This window comes from Apodemus sylvaticus, chromosome 10, assembly GCF_947179515.1.
Source record: "Apodemus sylvaticus chromosome 10, mApoSyl1.1, whole genome shotgun sequence".
Classification (NCBI taxonomy): domain Eukaryota; kingdom Metazoa; phylum Chordata; class Mammalia; order Rodentia; family Muridae; genus Apodemus; species Apodemus sylvaticus.
The window spans coordinates 6,133,215-6,156,844 of NC_067481.1; the positions used below are offsets into that span (position 1 = coordinate 6,133,215).

Consider the following 23,630-nt stretch of genomic DNA (forward strand, 5'->3'; position numbering starts at 1 on the left):
TAATCATTCACACAGTGAGAAGACAGCCCAGTGAGGAAGGGCAGAGTCCATTCTGCAAAAAAAAAACCTGTTTCCATTCATTTAGATATTGTGTGATAAAATTGTGATTGAGCTTGTACCTTTTGTCTTAAAGGTTTTCTGCTCATGCCTATAATGCTTTGTCATTTAAAAAAAAGCATATATATTGGAGCTGGGGAGATGGCTCAGCGGTTAAGAGCACTGACTGCTCTTCCAGAGGTACTGAGTTCAAATCCCAGCAACCACATGGTGGCTCACAACCATCTGTAATGGGATCTGATGTCCTCTTCTGGTGTGTCGGAAGACAGCAACAGCAACAGTGTATTCACATACATGAAATAAATAAATCTTAAACAAAAAATAAAAGCATACATACACACATCTGCCCCGTGTATCAACAAAACAACTTTTGTCACTGCCGGTGACGGTTCATGCTTATTACCCAAGCACTTGAGAGGCAGGAGGATCAGGAGTTTAAGGCTTGTCCTGGGATATGTAAGACATTGTCTCAAAAAACAGCAGAAAACAGAGGCCAGGAGATTACTCAGCAGGGAAGGGCGCCTGCTTCCAAGCCTGATTGATTCCGATTCCTGGAACCTACATGGCAGAAGGAAAGAATTGACCTTTGCAAGTTGTCTTCTGACCTCCACACGTGTGCTGTGGCACATGTGCCAACAACCCCTACATAAAATAAGTAAGATGTAATAAAAACAATTGAAAATAAAAATTAAGACAAGTGGGCCGGAGAGATGGCTCAGTGGTTAGGAACACTGACTGTTCTTCCAGAGGTTCTGAGTTCAATTCCCAGCAACTACATGGTGGCTCACAAACATCTGTAAAGTGATCAAATGCCCTCTTCTGGTGTGTCTGAATATTGCTACAGTGTACTCATATACATAAACAATAATAAAAAGAAATTAAGACAAGTTCTGGGTGTGGTGACACACACATTTAGTCCCAGCCCGAGGGGGGCAGAAACAGGCAGATTATCTTAAGGTAAACGGTAAGTTCCAGGACAGGTTGGTTTGTAAGACTTCAGTTCAACCAGAAAAACGGGGCCAGGCATGGTGACACACACCATGAATCCCAACACATCAGAGGCAGAGGCAGGAGGATCTCAAGGAGTTTGAGGCCAGCTTGTTCTACATCCTGAACCCAGGATAGCCAGGACTACAAAGGACTTACAAAGAATGACTCAGTCGAAAAGAAAGGGGGTTGGGGGAATGATTTTCTTCAGCGATGGGGCCCCTGCTTAGCTGCCCATGCTGCAGTAAATACTGGCCACCATCTTAATATAGCTTCAACTCAGTGACAGACCGCCAGAGAAGGGGAGGAGCCTGGAGTATCCTAATACACTGTAGACACTTAGGGACCTGGAGGAAAATACCTCCTGCCCCGGAAATAAAATAAAATAAAATAAAATAAACCTTTGTAGGCATTCCATACAAACATTTTACTTTGTAGGTGTTCTGTACTGCTTGAATCAGTGACTTACTCTTTCGCCTTGAACACGCTATTCTCTCGCCTCAGCCTCTAGTCTCTTAGATTACAGGCATGCACCACCATGCCTGGCCTGCAACTTTTTACTTACTTTATTTTTGGTTTTTCAAGACAGGGTTTCTCTGTGTAGCCCTGGCTGTCCTGGGACTCACTCTGTAGACCAGGCTGGCCTCAAACTCAGAGATCTGCCTGCCTCTGCCTCCCAAGTGCTGGGATTAAAGTTGTGTGGTACCACATGTAGCTTGATTTCCTCCCCTTTGAGACAGGGTTTCTGTGTGTAGCCCTGGCTATCCCAAATCTAGCTCTGTAGACCAGGCTAGCCTCAAACTGAGGATCCCCCTCCCTCTGTACCCTGAGTGCTGGGATTAAGGCCATGCCCCTCCTGCCTCACTTCAGTGTGTTTTCTTAAGGGTCATATCCCAGTGTGTGAATTAACCAGCAGTCCCATCGATATCACTGAACGTCAGATGTACTTTACTTTTAATTAAATTGTTTTCCCAACAAAATAGCCACGTTCAGTCACTGTCTGTGAGAGCACAATTAGAACCTGACACGATGACCTGATTTCTGCAGCAGCACTGCGGAGGCATAGTTCTGGGGCTAGAAGACCCACAGTGTGCTGCAAAGCTATGGAGACCAGTCAGCTTCCCACAAACCATAGGCACAACCTAGCGACAGTTCTATCAGGGACAGTCAGCATATATGATGGTCCTGTAAGATGACGCTGCCTAGTCTACTCATAGCCATCTTAGTGTGTACGTACACTGTGTGGTGTTCTGCTCATCCACAGCACTGCGTGTTGGGAGATCCTTGAATTATTATTGCCCAAAGAACACAAATACTGAGAACACGTTGGGTGTCCCCGGTGAAAGTTTCCTGTTTCCCTTTGTCACTGTCTCAGAACTCTGGTTTTTTTTAAACATTTTCTTTTTTTAGATTTATGTATTTATTTTATACTTATGAGCACATCACCATTGCTCTCTTCAGACACACCAGAAGAGGGCGTCAGAATTCACTATAGATGGCTGTGAGCCACCATGTGATTGCTGGGAATTGAACTCAGGACCTCTAGAAGAACAGTCAGTGCTCCTAACCACTGAGCCATCTCCCCAGCCCTACTTCAGAACTCTGAATCCAAAGATCCTGATAGGAAAATAAAGTGTATGAATGATGAAGCCAGCGCTGTGTTTATGTGTGTGTGTGTGTGTGTGTGTGTGTGTGTGTGTGTGTAAATGATGAAGCCAGCACTCTGTGTGTGTGAATGATGAAGCCAGTGCTGTGTGTGTGTGTGTGTGTGTGTGTGTGTGTGTGTGTGTGTGTGAATGTTGAAGCCAGCGCTGTGTGTGTGTAAATGAGGCTGACCCCCAGGTGCCTCTAGGCTCAGGGTTAACAAACTGCTCTATGTGTTCAGCTAAGGGGTTTGTTCTCTGGTGTGTGCAAGCCTCGGCCCTGCATACTTGATGGGGTTCTCTGTTATTGTCAGTTCGTAGTATGGGGGCGTCTTCCCCAAAGGGTAGGTCTTGCAGGTCCTCCCTGTCATCTGAGGTAAAATGCAGAAGCTTTTTGCAGTTAACTTGGCCATAGTGAGTCCTTTAGTATTCAGAACTTCAATAAGAACTTTTTGTTTTTATTTTTTATTTGTTTGTTTGGGGTTTTTGAAAAATTAGCTTTCTAAGTATTGGACACTATCCCACATAAGCTTCATATGAAGGGGGGAAGCAGATAAATCCTGCTTTTTGACACCGCCTTGAATCCTGGTTTTCCCACACGGCAAGCTAGCCTGCTTGTTAGAGGCTGCCTTCTGCCTCACTGTTTTTCCCTCTCCCAAGAGCATCTTCCACTTGGGGAGAGCCTTGCCTTTATAAGCACACTGCTGCTCCCACTTTGTTTCCACAGTTCCCTTATGCTGCCCCCCCTCCCCAAGAACCTGTGAAGACCCTGAGAAGCCTCATCAACATCCGGAAGGACACGCTGAGACTTGTCAAGTAAGTTCCCAAGGGCCCAGACCAGGTCCCTGGCGCCCTCCTGCTTGTGGGGCCACAGATAAGATACTCCATGGGAGTCAAAGTTTCTCCTGCCCACGGCCTCCTGCCCGCGGCCAACGGTGCCAGCTGCCAGGGCCTGCCGCAGGCAGCCTGGGTCCTTAGGTGAGGCCTCATCCTGGGGTTCTTTGGAGCTTGAACACGGGTTTTGCTCTCTGCTCTATACAGGAAGAGCTTTATTTTGTGCTGGCACTTTAAATATTCTCTCTAGTCTGTGGCTCAAAAAACAAAGAACTCTTTGTTTTTTTCTTTTTCCTTTTTTTCCTTTTTGGTTTTTTCGAGACAGGTTTTCTCTGTGTAGCCCTGGCTGTCCTGGAACTCCCCTCTGTAGACCAGGCTGACCTCGAATTCAGAAATTCACCTGCCTCTGCCTCCCAAGTGCTGGGATTAAAGGCGTGCGCCACCACCGCCTGGCCCACAAAGAACTCTTATTAGAGGAAAGGGAGCGATTGTAGACCCCAGACAAGCCTGTGTACTGATGAGGCGCTTGAGTTAAGAGTATAAAATCCTATCTTAGTTGCTTATGGTGCTGTGCATGTCTAGTCTCAGCAGTCAGGGGGCGAAGGCAGGACAGCAGGATGTAAAGCCAGCCTGGGTTTCAGCACAAGCCAGAGAGAGACAGAGACATAGAGAGAGGACACCTAAGTGGCCAGCTGTGCAGCTGGCCTCTCTAGAGGTGCAGATAGCTATGGGGTGGGTAGAAGTTCAGGATGAGTGTATGGAGAAGCGGAGCCAACAGCCGTAGTGAGTGCAGGAAGTTAGGGAGGGAGAGAGGCCGAGCACCGCTGGGCTGCTCTGTGTATCCTGTTGATCAAGTCACTGCAAGGAGGACTCTAGTTGCTGTGCTGATAGGGTTGTGATTTCCCTACAGTGTGGGAACCGCAGAATCCTTTGTGGGACAGAGCGGAAGGAGACGAATCATTCTATAATAGCAAGTCTGTATATGGTGCCTGCGACCGACAAATCAAGACCCAATAACCGTGCTTGCTGTTTGAGACAGAGGCTAAACGCCCATATGAATGTCCTGAAGACAAGGCAGTGTAGAGGAGGAAGGGAAGTAGGAGGCCTGGCTGGTCCTAACCAGTCAAACCCAGCCACGTGATTAGAGTGAGAAGTACCCAAGTTGTGGTGTAAACACTCAGCCTGTGAGATTCTGTAAATAATCCAAACGCCCCAGAGATGGCCCTGGGTAGTTACCATGAAGACACAAACATGTTGATGACTACACAGCCAAGTATGCAATTTTTGTGGGGGGATGGTAAAGAAGACTGAGAGTGGACTTTTGTTTGTTGTTTATTTTGCTGTTTTGTCTGCATGTGTCTGTGGGAAGGTGCCAGATCCCATGGAGCTGGAGCTACAGACAGTTGTCAACTACCACATGGGTGCTGGGAACTGAATACAGGCCCTCTGCAAGAGCAGCCAGTGTTCTTGACAGCTGAGCCAACATTCTAGCCCAAAAAAGTAAATCTTAATATTTTTGATCTATGCCTGGTGGTGGCGGACGCCTTTAATCCCAGCACTTGGAAGGCAGTAGCAGTACATCTCTGAGTTCCAGACAAGTCTGGTCTGTAGAGTGAGTTCCAGAGTAGCCGGGGCTATACTGAAAACAAAACAACAAAAGTCCTGATCCACTGCCCCCAAAGGCTGTCTTTTGGGGTTTCCCAGATGTGCTGAGGAAGTGAAGAGCCACGGAGAAGGGGCGGGCAGAGCTAAGGTCCACTACAACGTCGAGTTCACCTTTGACACAGACGCCCGGGTGGCCATCACCATCTACTACCAGGCCACTGAGGAATTCCAGAATGGAATTGCCAGGTAAGACCGGCGTAGCAGGCCAGCCCGCCTAGAACAAACACATTCTTTTCTACAGCCCAGCAGGATCTGGACCTTGCATTTAGATTTTCTTTTTCAGTCTTTACTCTTTATTTAGCTCCCTTCCTGATGTGTGGATTACATATGGAAGCCAAGAACTAGAACCAGACTAGAGAAAAAAAAAGATTTTCCTTCCCTGAGCGAGTGCTGCTGCTGGAAATTGAGACCAGGCGTGAGACAGAAGAGCCTGTCGGCTGTCTGGGCTGAAGTCTGACTCTGGCTCTGCTTCCCACCCTGTCCACAGCTACATTCCAAAAGACAACAGCCTGCAGTCCGAGACCGTGCACTACAAGCGAGGTGTGTGCCAGCAGTTCTGCCTGCCCTCCCATACCGTGGACCCCTCGGAGTGGGCCGAAGAGGAGGTAAGCTAGCAGCCGGGCTCAGGATCCCCACCCCCTCCCCAGGGCCTGTGCCAGTGGCTGTCCAGACGCTGGGGTGCCATGCTCAGCTGTTAGCCCCGGGGGCCCCTTCCTGCCTGTCAACGGCCTGCTTAGTTCAAATTAGAAACATACCTAGCCTTGTTCGTTTTTCTATTCCAAAACTAGCCTGTCCGTTGAGGACAGGGAAGGGAGCTGCAGGCTAGGGATCTTTGATGCAGTGAGGTTTGGTTTGTTTGTTTTAAAAGGAAATAAACCACCTTCAGCTAAACAGACATAGGCAGTTGAGGTTAACACATCTGAGCAACACCTGCCTCCTGAGGAACTGAGGAGTGTGTACACACACACACATATACACACACATACACACACACACACTGAGGAACTGATGAGTGTGTACACACACATATTCACACACTGAGGAACTGATGAGTGTGTACACACATACACACACACTGAGGAACTGATGAGTGTACACACACACAACATACACACACTGAGGAACTGATGAGTGTGTACACACACTGAGGAACTGATGAGTGTACACACACACACATACACACACTGAGGAACTGATGAGTGTACACGAGTGTGTACACACACATACATACACACACTGAGGAACTGATGAGTGTACACACACATACACACACTGAGGAACTGATGAGCGTGTATACACACACATACACACACACTGAGGAACTGATGAGTGTGTACACACACACACATATACAAACACACACTGAGGAACTGATAAGTGTGTACACACACACACACAGAGGAACTGATGAGCATGTATACACACACACCATCTTCCGTTTTTCCTTCTCTTCCCTGCAGCTTGGCTTCGATCTGGACCGTGAGGTCTACCCTCTGGTGGTGCACGCTGTGGTGGATGAAGGAGATGGTAGGGAGCCTGCTGATTTCTTTGATGTGCCCGCTCCCCTCTTATGATAGCATCCCACCCTGGCCCAGAGCCACACACCTCTGAGTCTCAGACAGGTCTCAGTCCTTTCCTTCCCTTTCTCATCCCTCTCTGAGGGGCGGAGCTTATAACGGTGTTTATAACACACCCTGCTGGTGGCTGCCCAGCACCACTGGTCCACCAAGCTGTGGGTTCTAGGGAAAGCAGGCATGTGGGAGAGGCTAGGGCTGTGCTGTCTGGCCTTCTTCAGCCATGTGCCTGTTTCTTTCAGAGTATTTTGGCCACTGCCATGTGCTTCTGGGCACTTTTGAGAAGGTAGGTAACATGCTGTGTTTTGCATTTCTTTCTCATGTGGGCCCTCTGCTGCAAGCTTGTCACACCAGGGCTGCCCCCGGGGAGTTCTAGCCATGCCACCCCCACCACCGCCATCTTCAGCCCCTTCGGCCTCAGCATCCTCTTCACCAGATGAGTGGGTTTAGTGGGTCACCATTCCACGCTTACCGTATTCCGAGTCTGGAGCGCCTCTCTGTGCATGCCCAGCAAGGGTAGGCAGAGAAGCAGCAGCAGGATACAAAGTGTCCCCACCCCCACCCCACACGTACGCCCCCCCCACTCCCCCCCACCCGGTTCCTAACACCAGGCTTTATTCCAGCACACGGACGGGACCTTCTGTGTGAAGCCCCTCAAGCAGAAGCAAGTGGTGAGTCCTTGAGGGCTGGCGGCTCGGCGCTTCCCTCTCTTTCTCTTTTCTTGTGATCTCTTTTTAACTTTTTACAACTGTGTGCTCTTGTTCCCTTCCCCTGTTCTCTTTTTCTTTTAATCAAAGAAAATTTTTGGAAGGGGATCACTTTTGTCTGTTAGAAACTGCTTGGGTGGTCGGAAAGGAGCACTGACTTTTAGTTCCTTTATTGTTTTGGAGTTGTTGCTGCCTCCTAGGCCACAGTTATCTTGAAAAGGGAAAGAATGATGTTTGTCTCCTGACATTAGGGTGAAGGAGAGCTCTTTTTACTTAAAATGTCGTGATCAGGAGAAACATTTCAAACACAAGGATAAAGTGCTGGACCTGTTTCGGGGCCAGTCCGAGCTGTGAGCGTGATTTATCCTTGAATTCCTTTTCTAAAATCCAGCTTATTGGCCATCTGCCTCCCACAAGAATGAGCGTCAAGATTCGCACATGTCGGTTGGAAGGCCTGACTTCCGCCATGTGCCAGCATTTTACACTTCTGCAACAGCAGATGTCATGGAAGGTTAAGGGACAAATGAAGCCAGTGACGTTGGCAAGGAGAGAGACTCTAGGTATGGTGGCTTACACTTGTAATTTCAGCACTAGGGAGGCAGAGACAAGATTACCTGGACCAGCCTTGGCTACGTTCCAGACCAACCAGAGCTACAAAGTAAGGCCCCGTCTCAAACAAACAAACAAACAAACAAACAAAGGATGGTTTGAAAAAAATGGTGACCAAACCAGATGTGCTGGCACACACCTTTAATCCCAGCACTTTGGGAGGCAGAGACAGGTGTATTTCTGAGCTCGAGGCCAGCCTGGTCTACAGAGTGAGTTCCAGGACAGCCAGGGCTACACAGAGAAACCCTGTCTCAAAAAACCAAAAAAAAAAAAAAAAAAAGAGAGAGAGAGAAGAAGAGGAAGAATGAGATGGGGTCATAGTCCAGTGACAGACCGTTCGCCTGGTGGGTACAAGGTCCTGGTTCCATCACCAACACCACAAGCAGTTAAATAACTAGAGCACAGCTCTTCACTGGATGTGGCACTCACTGCACTGGGAGGCAGAGCGAGGAGATCTTGTGTTTCAAGACCAGCCAGTGCTATACAGAGACCGCGCAGACACTTCTTTAGGGCTACAGCTAGAGAGCTTAGTGGGAGAACCCGCCCCTAGCATGCAAGATGCCCTGGGAAGGGGCAGGAAACTCTCCTAGCTCTGGAGGTTAGTGTCCACTGTGGCAACGGAACAAGACATCATCTCAAGAAAACAAACATAACCAGAGGGGTAATGTTTGCTGTACATTAGAAAAGGGGGAGGCTTGCCGTAGCAGTGTGGCTCAGCAGGTAACCGATGGTAGAAAGATGAGAATCAGTTCCTGAAAGCTGTCTTGTCCAGTAAACCTCCCACGTTCACTCTGCACGACATGACTATACCCATATTCACACACAGTAATAATAATAGTAATAACAACAATAATAACATAATAATAATAATTTTAAAAGGAATGGGAAGGCGGGGGCTGGAGATGCAGCTCAGTGGTTAAGAGCACTTGGTGCTCTCACGGAGGGCCGTCAGCTCCCGGCACCCACAGCAGGTGACTCCTGAGTGTTGGAACTGCTGTTCCAGACTTTGTGCCTCCGAGAGCACCTGCACACAGATGGTGCACATACGTAAACTCAGGTTACACACAAACACTTAAAGTAAAAATCAATAAGCCTTATTAAGTAGAAAAAAAACATGAGGGTGGCTTTGTGGATGTGCCCCACTGGCGTGTCTCCCCAGGACCTGCATATCCCTGTCTTTGTCTTTTCTTCTTGAGGTCGAGTCTGGCTAAGTAGCCCCAGCTGGCCTGGTATTTGCCATGCAGTGCAGGCTGGCCTCAAACTCGTGAGCACCCTCTTGCCCAGCTTACCAAGGGCTGGGACTGCAGGCATTAGCCACCACGTCTGCCTTACTGTTCTTCTCCGTCTTCCTCTCTGTCCTAGCCACTTTCCCCTCCTTCCAGTCTCATGTATCCCAGTCTGGTCTAAGCGTGAGCAGAGGATGACACTGAACCGCTTCTCTGGCCTCGGTCTCCGACGCTGCGATTCTAGGCATGCTCTCCACACCTGCTCTAGGCGAGCACTCTTCCTGCTAAGCCACACACCTTAGCCCAGCCCTGCTGCTGTCTTTATAGTGTCTGAACCAAGCTTTCTCCTACAGCCAGTGCTTACACTTCCACATCCATCCCTCCGTCCTCTGAGTCAATGGTGTTTACAACTGTAAGAGAGAGCTATAAAATACATAGACTGCCAGTGTGTGAAATTACAGGCTCCCTGTTGGACATGATAGTGGGTAAAAGAAGCATTCCATTGGCCTTCCCTCTCAAAGCAAAAATAAGGTTTTGGTTTGGTTTGGTTTGGTTTGGTTTGGTTTTGGTTTTTCAAGACAGGGTTTCTCTGTGTAGCCCTGGCTGTCCTGGAACTCACTCTGTATACCAGGCTGGCCTCAAACTCAGAAATCTGCCTGCCTCTGCCTCCCAGGTGCTGGGATTAAAGGCCCGCACCATCACTGCCCAGCAAGGTTTGTCGTTGTTGTTTTAAAGTTTTATTTATTATTGTATGTAAGTACACTGTAGCTGTCTTCAGACACACCAGAAGAGGGCATCAGATCTCATTACGGATGGTTGTGAGCCACCATGCGGTTGCTGGGATTTGAACTCAGGACCTCTGGAAAAGCAGTCAGTGCTCTTAACTGCTGAGCCATCTCTCCAGCCCTGTACGGTTTCCATTGTGAAGCAGTGGTCCTGGGTTACCTGGGAAGTGGCCAGCCCTCTGCCCCAGTCTCTCAGTGATGAGCCTATCTTGAACTTGACTCTTCCCTGTTCAGGTGGATGGGGTCAGCTACCTTCTTCAGGAGATCTACGGGATTGAAAACAAGTACAACACGCAAGATTCCAAGGTGAGTTTGTTAAAAATTCGGGATGTGCTCTTTCCCAGAGGCGAAGTGAGCATCTGCTCTCTGGCCAGGGCTGAGAGCCTCGGGAGCCAGTCTGATCCTGGGAGAAGACCCTCATTTTGGATCCACCCTTCTACTCTGCAGCTCAGTGGAGCTCTGGTTCCCCGAGGGTCTCGTATTTTTCCTTCACTTCATCTCTGTGCCCTCCTAGGTCCCTTCTGTTGAGGCCTTCAGAGGGAATGAGTTCAGGGCTTAGTCCAGCCTCTCAACTTCACACAGGCAGCGCCTAGAGGCAGAGTGACCAAGCAGCAAAAGCCCTACACAGGGCTGGAGAGATGGCTCTGCAGCTAAGAGCCCTGCCTCCCTTTCCAGAGGACCCAGGTTCAATTCCCAGCACCTTCATGACCGGTCACAACTGTCTGTAACTCAGCTCCAGGAGATCTGGCATCCTCTTCTGGCCTCTGCATGCACCAGGCATGCAAAAGGCGGAATACCCATACACATAAAATAAAATAAAACTAATTTTAAAAAAACAAACGGTGCGTAAACTGAAGTCCAGCGTCAGTGTAGATACTGTTCCCAGGATGTGTCTGCTCTTCAGCCACGCTGACTTGTGAGTAACTTGTGAGAGATGGAAGGCCTTGAGTGACGCTGTGTCTCCTCCTGGCCAGGTGACAGAGGACGATGTCAGCGACAACAGCGCCGAGTGTGTGGTGTGTCTCTCGGATGTCCGAGACACTTTGATCCTGCCCTGCCGGCACCTCTGCCTCTGCAACACCTGCGCAGACACCCTGCGCTACCAGGCCAACAACTGCCCCATCTGCCGGCTGCGTACGTCCTGGAGGGGCGTCTTGGAGAACGGGAGGGGTGTGGCGGAGGGGCGTGGTCGGGCGGGCACAAAACAGCAACATCGCCTGCTGGGCTTAGCGAATGGAGGCCTGCTGGGGTGGGGGTGGGGGGCTCATGGCTTCTGTCTGGGCACCTGCTTATCCTTAATCCTGAAACAGGATGTCCTGATGGCCTGTTTTCTTCTTCACAGCCTTCCGGGCACTGCTTCAGATCCGAGCCATGAGGAAAAAACTGGGCCCTCTGTCTCCAAGCAGCTTTAACCCCATCATCTCTTCCCAGACTTCGGACTCAGAGGAGCATTCAGTAAGCTGGTCTCAGAAGCACAGCCCTTGCAGAGCACCTCTGTCTCTGTGTTCTTGATATTTCTCTGTATGTTTTACTGGGGGACAGAGTTTGACTGTGTGACCCTAGCTGGCTTGGAACTTGCTGTGTAGACCAGACCAGATGTGAAACTCAGTGATCTTCCTGATTGTACCTTCCAAGCACAGGGGTTAGAAGTGTGAGCCAGCACACCCAGTTTTGACCTGCTTTTTGATGGCATTGCACCAAGACATTAAACCTGAGTATGCTGAAGGACTTTTTTTAGACTGTCTGGCATCATGTTGTAGTGAAGAATACTAAGACTGGGGCTGGAGAGATGACTCAGCAGTTAAGAGCACGAGTTGCTCTTGTAGAGGACCCAGATTCAACTCTCAGCACCCACATGTCAGCTCCAGACTGTTAACTCCAGTGTTAGGGCATCTGACCCCCAAAGGCACCAGGCACACACACGGTATGCAGACATACATGCAGCCTAACACTCAGACACTCAGACAAATAAAAGTAAACTTTTTTTGAGACAGAGTTTCACTGTGTAGCCCTTGGATGTACTAGAACTCACTCTAGACCAAACTGGCCTCAAACTCAGAGATCCACCTATGTATAAGTCCTGAGTGCTGAGATTAAAGGTGTACACCACTACCACCTGGCCCAGAAGTAAATAAGTCTTAAGCAACTCACTAATATTGCAACTGAAAGTTGAATTCTAATCATTGAAATCTCCTTTTTCTCCTCTGGAACTTGGAGTTCAGTTGATATTTCCATTCCTGAAGCCATTGGTTGGAGGTTCACTCCAGTGGGCTCTGACTCAGAACTACCCCAAGCAGAAACAGGGATGTCACCAGGCAGTGGTGGCACATGCCTTTAATCCCAGCACTCGGGAGGCAGAGGTAGGAAGATTTCTGAGTTCGAGGCCAGCCTGGTCTACAGAGTGAGTTCTAGGACAGCCAGGGCGAAACAGAGAAGCCCTGTCTTGGAAAAAAAAAAAAAAGAAAGAAAGAAAAGAAACAGGGATGTCTGTTTTAGACTTGAACCAAACTTGCTCTTTCTACTTGAATTCTTGTTACTACCTACCTTCCTTATCCTTTTTGTGGCTTCAGAGCTTGGAAGCCAAGCAGGTAAGATGATCGACCTTAGAGTCATAGGGTAAGAGGCTATCAGAGGAAACCTGGAAGGTCTGCAGCTGTAAATCAGTCGAGGAGGGGTGTGCCTCTGGGTTGAGCATGAACCTAGCATTCGCAAGGTCTTGAGACCAGTCACTAGCACTATAAAACAGCACCCTGTCCTCTAAAAAAGCAACTACATGTACTGTTCTGCCTTGATTAGCCCAGTGGTGGGAGAGGTTTATTATTCACTTAACAGTATAGGGGGAAATTAATTAGTTATGTATAAGGGAAGAAGTCATTTTAGCATTTTAAATTACATTACACTGTTTATTCCAGACCTTGGGCTACATGGCTACCTCAGAGCCAACAGCTACCACTGTCCTCAATTCTTTTAAATAGATGAATTTTAAGATTAAGATCTTAGCTAAAGGTATGGGTTAGTGGTAAAGCGCTTACCTAGATTACTTATCTTAACGATGAATGACCCTGGGTTCATCTCTAGCACTGCAATTAAATAAAATTTCAGAGGCTGGAGAAATGGATTGTAATCAAGAGTAGGTACCGCTCTTACAGAGGATACAGTTCAGGTAACTTACTACCACCTCCAGGGGGATCCAATGTCATCTCCTGGCCTCTGAAGTCACTTGTAGTCACCTACATACAACACAGACACACACACACAGTTACTGGAGAGAAGGCTCAGTGGTCAAGAGCACTTCCTACAGTCTGGCTGTGGTGGCGCATGCTATTAATCCCAGTGCTCTAGAGGCAGAGGCAGGCAGACCCATGTCTACAAAAGGATGAATCTGAAATTCCCAGCTACAGGAAAAGCTGTGGGTATACACCTGTAATTCCAGCACCTGGGAGATGGAAGTAGGAGAGCATAGGCCACACAGAGAAACTCTGTCTCAAAAAATCTAAATAAATAAACAAAATAAAGGAACATAGTTCTGTTTAAGCAAGATACAGACTTGTTATTTTTAATTTAGTATATGTGTGTCTGTGTGAATACTCACGGTGCAGCGTCAGAGAGCAGCATTAGGCCCCTAGAGCTGCAATTACAGGGGATTGTGAGCCTCTGACATGGGTGCTGGGATCTGAACTCAGGTCCTCTCAAGAGCAGCAACCATCTCTCCAGCTCCTAGAATTATCTTTAAAGATTAATCATAAATCAGGAACAAGATAAAATATTTGAAAAATGTCAAAAAAATAAAAAGGAAAAAAGAAAGAGAAAGCCGGGTGGTGGTGGCGCATGCCTTTAATCCCAGCACTTGGAAGGCAGAGGCAGGTGGATTTCTTGAGTTCAAGGCCATCCTGATCTACAGAGTGAGTTCCAGGACAACCAGGGCTATACAGAGAAACCCTGTCTCAAAAAAAAAAAAAAAAACCCAAAAAACAACAACAGAAACAATAAAAACAGAAAGGAAGGAAGAAAGGGAAAACAGGAAAATGTCCTAGATTGCCAACAAAAGTTACTTTGGGGTAGTTGGTTGTTGGTAATTTTTTTCTGCTTTGATTTCTTTTACAATTTTCCAATAGTGAGTATTTAAGTCTGTTATCATCAGACCATGTGAGGAATCACATAGGTGCCCGTGGCTCCTCCACACTTTGCCTGTCCTTATGTTCAGCACAGAAGCTTTTCTCGCCACAGCAGATGCTTAAAAACAAAATGCATCTTTTAATGCCCATCGGGAAACGTGACTGGGCCATAAAGCCAAAAGTGCCTAACTGATTTTTGGCCTTTCTCTGATTCTTGTAGTCCTCAGAGAATATCCCACCGGGCTATGAAGTGGTGTCTCTCCTGGAGGCCCTCAATGGGCCCCTCACCTCGTCCCCGGCAGTCCCTCCCCTTCACGTTCTTGGAGATGGCCGCCTCTCAGGAATGCTCCCGTCCTACGGCAGTGATGGCCACCTGCCCCCTGTTAGGACACTGTCCCCCCTTGACCGCCTGTCTGACTGCAACGGCCAAGGACTCAAACTCAAAAAGAGTCTGTCCAAGTAAGTGGGGGGTGCCCGCCAGTGTCACCCAGGGTCATGTCTAAGGGCTTGCAAGACCGTCTTTCCGTCCTCGACACTGTGACAGGCACATGGCACATCCCAGGTGGAAACCTTCACAGCATTGCTCGCTCTAAGGAAGAGAGTCTCCAGCCTGGCCGTGGTGGGGAGGGCAGCTTCCCCCAGAGAGAGAAGCTGAATGGGCACGGGCACTTAGGCGCATGCACCTTTGTCAGCCGTGGGTTCTCGTGAGGAGGGTAAGGAAAGAGGACATTGAGCAGTGTAGACAGAATCCCTTGGGGCCCTAGCTTAATGTGACATCAGGGGGACCACCTGGCACTGTATCCTGAGCATCTGAATCCATAGGACACAAACATAACACTGTCTGTGGCTAAAGAGGCTATCTTACAGATCAAGGACTTGAGATGGCGCCGAGGGGCGGGCGTGCTAGCCTTTTTCTAGTTATAGGAGCTAGAGGCAGAGTCTACCCCACTGCAACAGACCTGTCACGTCCTGCTCCTGAGAGCTGACCTGGCTTCTCCGGTCCTCCTGTGCGGTCTGAGGAGAGGAAGGGAAGTCCTGCGTTCAGCTGCTTTTCTTCTGGGCGTTTACAGGTCTGTTTCCCAGAATTCTTCTGTGCTTCATGAAGAGGAAGATGAGCGCTCTTGCAGCGAGTCAGACACTCAGCTCTCGCAGAGGCTGTCAGGCCAGCATCCTGAAGAGGTAACTGGCTGTCTTCTCCCTCCCTGGGTACTGGCGCCAGGCATCTGCCTACGTGGCTCCTGGGTCCCTGCTTTTATCTGCTCATAGGACCTCCCGGTGCCTTACAAGGTGGTGGCTGCACAGGTTTCCTGAGGTTCGTGAGTTCGCCACCTTGTACATTGCTCACAAGGACCTTACCTAGAGCATACAGACCCTATCAGCTTTACCTGCCAAGTGCTTGGTAGGATTACAGCTACCTGTAGTCCCAGCTCTGGAGACTAAAGCACAGGGTCATAAGTTTGAGGTCAGGCTAGGCTACATAGGAAGTTCAGCGCCAGACAGCTATTGAAGCTGTGTATCTCAAGAGAGGGGGCAGTGCTCTCAGAAGAAACCATGGAGTCTCACAGCATGGTGTGCAGTGCCCTTTAGGAGAGGACATCAGAAAAACTGTTGTGGAGGGAGTCGCATTTGACTGGATCTAGAAAGTTCTTATACATGAAGGGGAGAAAAGCACTGAGGGGAACTTGGAGCAGGCCAAGGGATACAGTGATGGCTCTGTCTTACAGAGTCCCCTGATGTAGCTGCCCGCAGCCACATGTAAACCGGGTTACCTGTTGAGAGAATTTTGGGGTTATAGGGAAGAGGGGCGAAAAGAAATTGCGGCCAAGTCAATGTTCACTGATCAAAGCCGTAAACTTTAATGGCGCCAGATCTTTTAACAGTTTGGGCAAACCCTTCCCCCCAGACTCCAGGCTGAGTTCCGGTGGAAGTTGTCTAGCTTCTCTTGGAGGTCTTCGTCTTGACTGCTCCGGCAGCTGGGTGGGTCACTTGCTTAATTCAGGAATCCCTATACCTGGAGGAACAATGAACTTAACCTTTACTACGAGCGCTCCACCCTAGGTGGAGCAGGATCCTGGCTAACTGGGAGAAGTTAACCTTGACCAAAGTCAAACTCTGACCAAGTGCAAGACTGCCCCAATATGGCTCTGTACACCCTGACAGTCACGGGTAGGCCAGTGGAGCCAGGAAGAGCCTTGGTAGTACAGGCCTGACCTAAGGTGACAGAGGCCTCCCGGGGAGCTGGAGAGCTGATCTTGCCCCTCTGAGGCACCCAAGGCAGCAATGCTGTGTCCAGGGTGCTGGTGAGTGGAAGGCAGAGGTGGCTCAGATCCACTGAGCCGGAACTCCAGACGTACAGAGAGGTCTCGTAGCACTGAGGGCCCTGTTGGTTTCGTGTTCTTCCCCTTCTAAAGGAAAGCTGTTTATAATCCTGGGGAACCCAGGGGTGTCCCTCGGTGACAGCTGCTGGATGACCTGTGTCACTGGAGCTGCCGCCTTTGTGTGGCCAGCAGCTGCGGGGCCTCAGGCAGGAGGTGCTGACTGAAGTGTGCACTCCCCTGGAACGAAGTCACTCCAGGCCTTGGCTGGAAAGGAGTGCTGACAGAAGCCAGCACTGCCCGCCTCTCTTGTCACCCATGCCCACAGGAAGAGGACCGTGTCCCTCCTGTGTTCCTCGCCAGCTCTGCTCTTCCCCTTCTGCCCATAGGCAGGGCTTGTGCTGGTTTCACGTTCCAATGTGTCCTTCGCCCCCAGGGACCCGATGTGACTCCAGAGAGTGAGAACCTCACCCTGTCCTCCTCAGGGGCTGTTGACCAGTCATCTTGCACAGGGACTCCGCTCTCTTCTACCATCTCCTCCCCAGAAGGTACCTAAGGGACCAGGGCGTGAGTGCGTGAGCCTCCCTCACCTGAGACACAGCTGGGGACAGGAGCAGTGATGCTGGGCACTGAACAGGCCCACACTGGACAGGGAAGGCCTCTTACCACCCTCCCACATGATACCATGTGCCTCCTCCATCCCCCTGCTGTAGCAGCAGGAGTGCACTTCCCCCGGTCCTCGAGTCTCAGAGCAGAATCTTGGAACACCTTCGGTCTAAACCTTTCTCAGCACAGGGCAAGTGCGGGCATCTGTAGGCCTCTTTGTTACCTAGTAGGAAGCGCATATCACTCCTCCGTCATCAGGTCCTGTCCCCTGCCCTAACTTCTGCCTCTACAGACCCAGCCAGCAGCAGCCTGGCCCAGTCCGTCATGTCCATGGCTTCCTCCCAGATCAGCACTGACACCGTGTCCTCCATGTCGGGTTCCTACATTGCGCCTGGCACAGAAGAGGAAGCAGAGGCCCTGCCTTCCCCCGGAGCTGCCAGCAGGGCCCCTTCAGAAGAAGAGGTGAGGCGGGGATTGGGAGGGCAGGCTTTGTAAAGGCCCCTGTGCCGGCAGGAGTGCCCAGGGACAGAGGTGCGGGGGCAGGCACGCCCTTAGATCTGGTTCTCTGTGCCACCAGCCTCGTGCTGAGGAAAGCTGCCGACCTGGGCTTGTTAACTGGGGAGCCCGCGATGACTGTACCCTGGGGGTTTTGTCCCTTTTTTACAGGAGACACCAGCAGAGTCCCCAGACAGCAATTTTGCTGGCCTTGCAGCTGGAGAGCAGGATGCAGAGGTAACTGTCAGGCAGGCCGCAGCTCCTTGCCCGCAGCCCGGTTCTCCTGTCGGTGTTAGCTGGGAATGGCTGTGGCAGAGGAGCCTGGGGAAGCCGTCCCGGACAAATGGCAAAGATCATGTAGGAGTGTGGGTAGAGGGGGGAGTGGCCTGCACCTAGAATTGCTATAGTAGAACCAAGCTGGCTTTTGACTTGAGGTGACCTTCCTGCTTCTGTCTCCCAAGTTCTGAAATTATAGACCCGTTTCCATACCTGGCTTTTATTTGCTTTTTAATATAACTATTTTTTAAAAAAGGTTTATTTATTATATGTAAGTACACTGTAGCTGTCTTCACTCTAGAAGAGGGCATCAGATCTCATTTTGGATGGTTGTGAGCCACAATGTGGTTGCTGGGATTTGAACTCACGACCTTTGGAAGAGCAGTCAGTGCTCTTAACTGCTGAGCCATCTCTCCAGCCCCCTTAACTCTTATTTGTACTTCAGTGTAAGCGTATTCCTTACAACCCACCCTAAGCATAGACCTGCCGTTGATCAAGCATCCCCTGGCCATGGTGGGAGGTGTGTGCTGCGGAGGCAGACCATGGAAATCATGACCACAGGGATGATTTGTCCTGTCTGTGTCACGCCTCTACAGTGGACTCATGGGGTTTTTCTTGTGTCCTAGGGAAATGATATCATAGAGGAAGAGGACAGATCACCTGTACGAGATGATGGTAAAAGATCTGGCCCTGCTCTCACTCATGTCTCTTTCCTGTATTGCTAAGGGGTAAAAGGGGGACGACTGTGGCTCCATGGTGGCGCTCTGTTGTGGGAGACGGTATCTTGATGGCATGTCAGGCAAACCTTAGTGACATGCGCCACTCCTCCTGAGACTCAGGCTCCACGGGATGGGGCGGTGCTGGATGCTACTGCAGAAGACACCACCCATGGCAGCTCTCTAGCTGAGCCCTTGGGCTGCCCGAACCCCAAGTGGAGTAGTGGTCTCTTCTGCATGAGGCAGGACTCTGGTAGCTTGTCTGGGTGGCTTTAGTGGAGAACATCTTAAGAGGATCCCCGCAGCTCACATGTTGAGGATGTGGCTGAGGAAGCACCGCCCCACCCCGCCCCCACAGGCCTTCCAGTGAAGCTCTACAGGGTGTGGTTTGGTCTTCAGATAGAAGAGGTTTGTCTCCAGTGAGCCTGGAAAAGAAGCGTTCCCTTGAGGCCACGAGGGAGGAAGAGGGGTGGTTAGAGGGGTCACTCTCTTTATCCCAGAAGCCAGACTCCCTGCTCCCGGGCATCTCTGTGCATAGGCCTGCATGGGCCCTGGCTACAGTTGCTCCAGCACAGGTTATCCTAGATGTTCCTGCTTTAGCGCTGGCCATCGCTTCAGGGGTGTCAGAGGTGCATGTGGGCTTGACAACTCCCGGTGACAGAGCACATCCGCCCAGGGCTACGAGCTTTACTCCCTCTGAAGAGATTTCAGAACCCAAAGCCCCACACCCTGAGCAGCTTCCCCGAGGAACCTTCTCTGAGATGCACACGGTGACCAGTGTGTTGGCACTCAACTCTTCACAGCCTGCATGGGGGTTGCCCTCTGCTCCTCTCATTGAGAAAGAAAGGGGGAGCTTAATAAAAAGTTCCTACAGCCCTTGCCCTTTCATGTGACTGCAGGATTCTGGACAGTTACCGAGAACACACAGTAACGGCCTCAGTCTCCTGACAGGGAGAAACATAATTTTGTGAACAGAGTGTGCAAAATTATGGAACCCAAAGCTATGAGCTGTTCGTTCCCTGTGTACATTTCTGCAGACCCTTCGGTCATAGGCACCCCTTGCTCATACCTGGGAGTCACAGGCCCCAAGCAGGGCACCATCTCAAGGCGTCAGGCCACAGCGACATCAGGCTAACCTGGGTGCAGCTGCTCTCATGACCTGTGTCTGGCAGCCTTCCACAGGGATCATCAGACTCATAAGGAACAACTAGAAAGAGGCCACCTAAGGAAACCAACCAGGATGTCCTCGAAAACCCAACGTGCCCACACAACTCGGTTCACAAACCAGGGTGCCCGTGAGAACCCGACGTACCCACACAACTCAGTTCTTCTGTCCACTCTTTGATTTTATTGTCTTTTTTTTTTTGACACATGATTTTATTTTATTTTTGTCTCCATCTTAAAACTTTTATTTTTTTAAGGACAGCAAAAAAAAAAAAAAAAAAAAAAAGTAGAGGAAACCTAGCCAGCCCCTGTCTAACTGCATTAACTCCGTTACAGGGCAGAGGACTTGCGCGTTTCTAGGCATGGAGTGTGACAATAACAATGACTTTGACGTCGCAAGCGTGAAAGCACTGGACAATAAGCTGTGCTCTGAGGTCTGCTTACCCGGTGAGTGGCAGTCTGCTGAACATGAACTTGGTGGGAGACACCCCCTGCTCCCCCCTGCTCTCCCCCTCACCCCCTGCAGGCCTCGGAAAAAGAAGCCTGAGCTTTGAGAATTGAAACTGTAGCTCTTCAAGGGACTTATGTTTGAGGATCACAAGGAAATCTAAAAGCATCTTGTAGGTCAGTGAATGGCTTTCTGACCTGGTGAGCTTTAGATCTCCAGTGTTCACATGTGCTAGACGTGGATCCCAAAGGAGGAGGCAGAGGGCAGGGTCGACTTGGTTCTCTGAGGCCCCAACTTCTCAGCGCGCCCTGTTTCTTTTTATGACCTCAGACAGTATCTGCAAAGCAGCCATGTTAATTGTACATTCAAGCCCACACACGCTAGTGCATGCCTACAACCCCACACTTGGGAAACAGAGGCAGCCCCATCTTTGCAAGCTGCTGGCCAGGAGCTAAGTAACAAGACCTAGTCCCTCAAAGAATAATAAAATTAAGCTCGGTGTGGCAGCGTAGGCCTTTAATCCCAACCATGGGGAGGCAGAGGCAGGCAGACCTCGGATTTTGATGCAGCCTGGTCTACAGACCAAGTTCCATGACAGCCAGAGCTACACGGAGAAACTGCCTTGAGAACCTCCAAATAAAATAAGTCCCAGTTGAGCTCTGACTTCAGTGTGCCCGTTCAGCAGCAGCAAAAACCCTGCCCAGGACGGAGGTCTCTTCCTGGCCTCAGCAGATTCCCTTCACACCTCCCTGTGTAATCTCCAGTGTCCCCCACTGAAGACTGCTTCAGCCTCAGAACAGCCACTCCGGGGTCCAGTGCTTTACTCGCTCAGCGAAGTAGCTGAAGTGTTAGGCCGCAGGGCCTTCCGTGGCGGCCACGCCCCTTCAGCCTGTGCCACACATGGTCCCAGCAGGCCCTGGCCCCATGCAAGCCTGTGGCAAGGGAAGCCAGTTGCTCAGGAGAAACTTTCTCCAACCTTTCTCTCTTTAGTTTGTCCTGAAGATACTGCCCAGGTCCCAGGCTTCTGTGAGACCTGAGTGACAGCATCAGCTCACCGCTTCTCCCGCCCAGGCCCCAGGCCCTCTCCCTTCCCGTCAGAGCATGGTGGAGGGTGTTGATCCATATGGCCGCCTCCTGCCCAGTTAAGGCTGGACGGGAGCTGCTGGAGACCAGGCACGCTCACCCCTGCCTTCCCGCTCCTGGCCTCGCCTCGCTTCCATCCGTCCATTTATGTTCCATGTCCTTATGCCAAATGTAGGCCTGTCTGTCTGGTTTGCTCATTTTTTCTTTAACTCATGTCTGTTCTCTGACTTGTGTGAAAGTTCATGTTCACTCTGTGCAGCACTGTCCCCCAGCCTCCGCTCAGCCCGATGCCAAGCTTCCTGGTGTGCGCACCTGCAGGGCTCTCGCTTAGGCCTCTAGACAAGCTCCCAGTTCCTAATCGGCGAGGGCCTGTGGTCCATACACTGAGTTTTAAAGAAAAAAACTGTGAGAAGATAGGCGTTCCTGTTCAACAAAAATAGATGCTTCTGTGGCAAAGCCTGTGAGATGGGCATCCTTGTTGGTCATAGGGCGAAGATGGTGCCTTTGCCTAGCTCTGCCTGTGTCTGTCGTGTCTGTCATGGCTTTGTGCCGGCCGGCCTTTCCTCAAGGGCTCCTAGGCCGAGCCCCGCTTTTGGCAGACGGAGCGGCTGCCACTGTTGGAGCCACGGTGCCCTGGAGACGAAGCCTGTTCTTTCTGCTTCCCCCTCGCCCGGCCTCCTTCCCAACAACTGCCTGTCAGTGTGTCTTCCCCTCCCGGGAAAGGCAGCGTGGGCACAGCAGAGTCCACAGGCAGCGTCCACAAGCAGGGAGCAAGCAGCACGGCTTCCTTAGGGGGATGTCTAACGTCAGCAGTTCTGAGATTAAATGGCGCACCCAGCCTGGCCAAACATCAGTCAGTCACCTGTGGCAGTGTCAGGAGAGGGACTCGGGTATAAACAGCTAAGTATATACAAACTAAGTATCTGTAGCAAAAGTCCAAGGGCTCTCGTGGGGAGGAGATATGCCCCCTCTGCTGCATCTGTTACACTCACACTGGTAGCCAAGGTGCCAGGGTGCTCTGAGGTGTCTGGCTCTCTCCTGGGTCAAAGGCAGGACAGTCGTTGTGTAGTTAAGTTCCCACTCCACAACCCCGCTGCAGTGAGGGCCGAGGCTGTCTTGTGCCTCCCTGTTCTTGAATGCTTTCCTCCCCTGAGGAGCACTTCCCGCAGACCCTGCCCCTGCTTGAGTCTGTTCCCCTCTTCAAATAGATACCACCCCCTTCCTGGAGGACACAGGAAGAGCAGGCAGGGGGAGGGTGCTGCCCTAGATCATGTGTGTCACACACACTCTGCCAAGAAAGCCATCGTCACCATCCTAGCTTGTAAGGACCTTGCAGAGAGCCTGTGTGTTCCGGCTCCTCTCCCTAAGAAGCTTCCAGAGCTTCAAAGGCCCAAGACCGAGACCAGCTTTCCGGTTCCTTATGCTAGAGCCGCTTGCCCACAGGGATGACCTAACCTGACAGGGGTGTGATAAGAGCTGGAACTCTGTGACCATGCAGCGTCTAGATGGCTTCAAGAGTAGTCCATGGCTGGCAGGAGAGTGAGGTCGGGTAGTGAGCATGCACAGACGGCGCTGGGTAGGATATGCCATGGGTAAGGAAGAGACAGGGGGCTTTTAGTGAAAATATAAATTGTTACATGATTGAGTAACACAGGAGTGACCTAAATCTAAAGAGATAGAGACCTGAATAGAAATTGAAATCCACTGCTGTCTTCAAGCCTCATGATATAGGATTAAGGTATGGTCATGTGGGGCTGGAGAGATGGCTCTGCGGTTAAGAGCACTGACTGCGGCCGGGCAGTGGTGGCGCACGCCTGTAATCCCAGCACTCTGGGAGGCAGAGGCAGGTGGATTTCTGAGTTCGAGGCCAGCCTGGTCTACAGAGTGAGTTCCAGGACAGCCAGGGCTACACAGAGAAACCCTGTCTCGAAAAAGCCAAATCTAAAAAACCAAAAAAAAAAAAAAAAAAAAAAAAAAAGAGCACTGACTGCTCTTCCAGAGGAACCGAGTTCAAATCCCAGCACCCCATAGTGGCTCACAGCTCGGTAACACCAGTTCCAGGGGATCCAACCCCCTTATAGAGACATGTCATACATTCAGGCAAAACACCAGTGCACATAAGATAAAAAAATATATAAATCATTAAAAAACTGTGGTCATGCACACCTTTCATCCCAGCACTCAGGAGGCGGAGCCAGGCTGGTTTTCTGTGGGTTTGAGGCCAGTCCGGGTCTGCATATCAAGTTCCAGGGCAGCGAGGGTTACAAAGTGAGGTCCCGTGCTTTTGTTTTTAAAATGGGATGTTTGCAGCGCACACTCTGGGGG

General features: G+C 50.4%; 1 protein-coding gene across 2 annotated transcripts in view; it reads left to right on the forward strand.

The window, feature by feature from the left end:
* The window catches only part of Rnf157 (ring finger protein 157), a 60,308-nt gene that overhangs the window by 32,023 nt on the left and 4,655 nt on the right, over positions 1-23,630 (forward strand). For both annotated transcript variants that reach the window (XM_052193931.1, XM_052193930.1), the window contains exons 3-18: positions 3,415-3,503; positions 5,226-5,372; positions 5,674-5,791; positions 6,647-6,713; positions 7,003-7,046; positions 7,384-7,431; positions 10,322-10,393; positions 11,062-11,221; positions 11,430-11,542; positions 14,423-14,661; positions 15,273-15,381; positions 16,954-17,065; positions 17,416-17,585; positions 17,790-17,855; positions 18,521-18,569; positions 20,111-20,221. In XM_052193931.1, the coding sequence (XP_052049891.1) occupies positions 3,415-3,503; positions 5,226-5,372; positions 5,674-5,791; positions 6,647-6,713; positions 7,003-7,046; positions 7,384-7,431; positions 10,322-10,393; positions 11,062-11,221; positions 11,430-11,542; positions 14,423-14,661; positions 15,273-15,381; positions 16,954-17,065; positions 17,416-17,585; positions 17,790-17,855; positions 18,521-18,569; positions 20,111-20,221 (1,714 nt within the window). The remainder of the gene's footprint in view (positions 1-3,414; positions 3,504-5,225; positions 5,373-5,673; positions 5,792-6,646; positions 6,714-7,002; positions 7,047-7,383; positions 7,432-10,321; positions 10,394-11,061; positions 11,222-11,429; positions 11,543-14,422; positions 14,662-15,272; positions 15,382-16,953; positions 17,066-17,415; positions 17,586-17,789; positions 17,856-18,520; positions 18,570-20,110; positions 20,222-23,630) is intronic.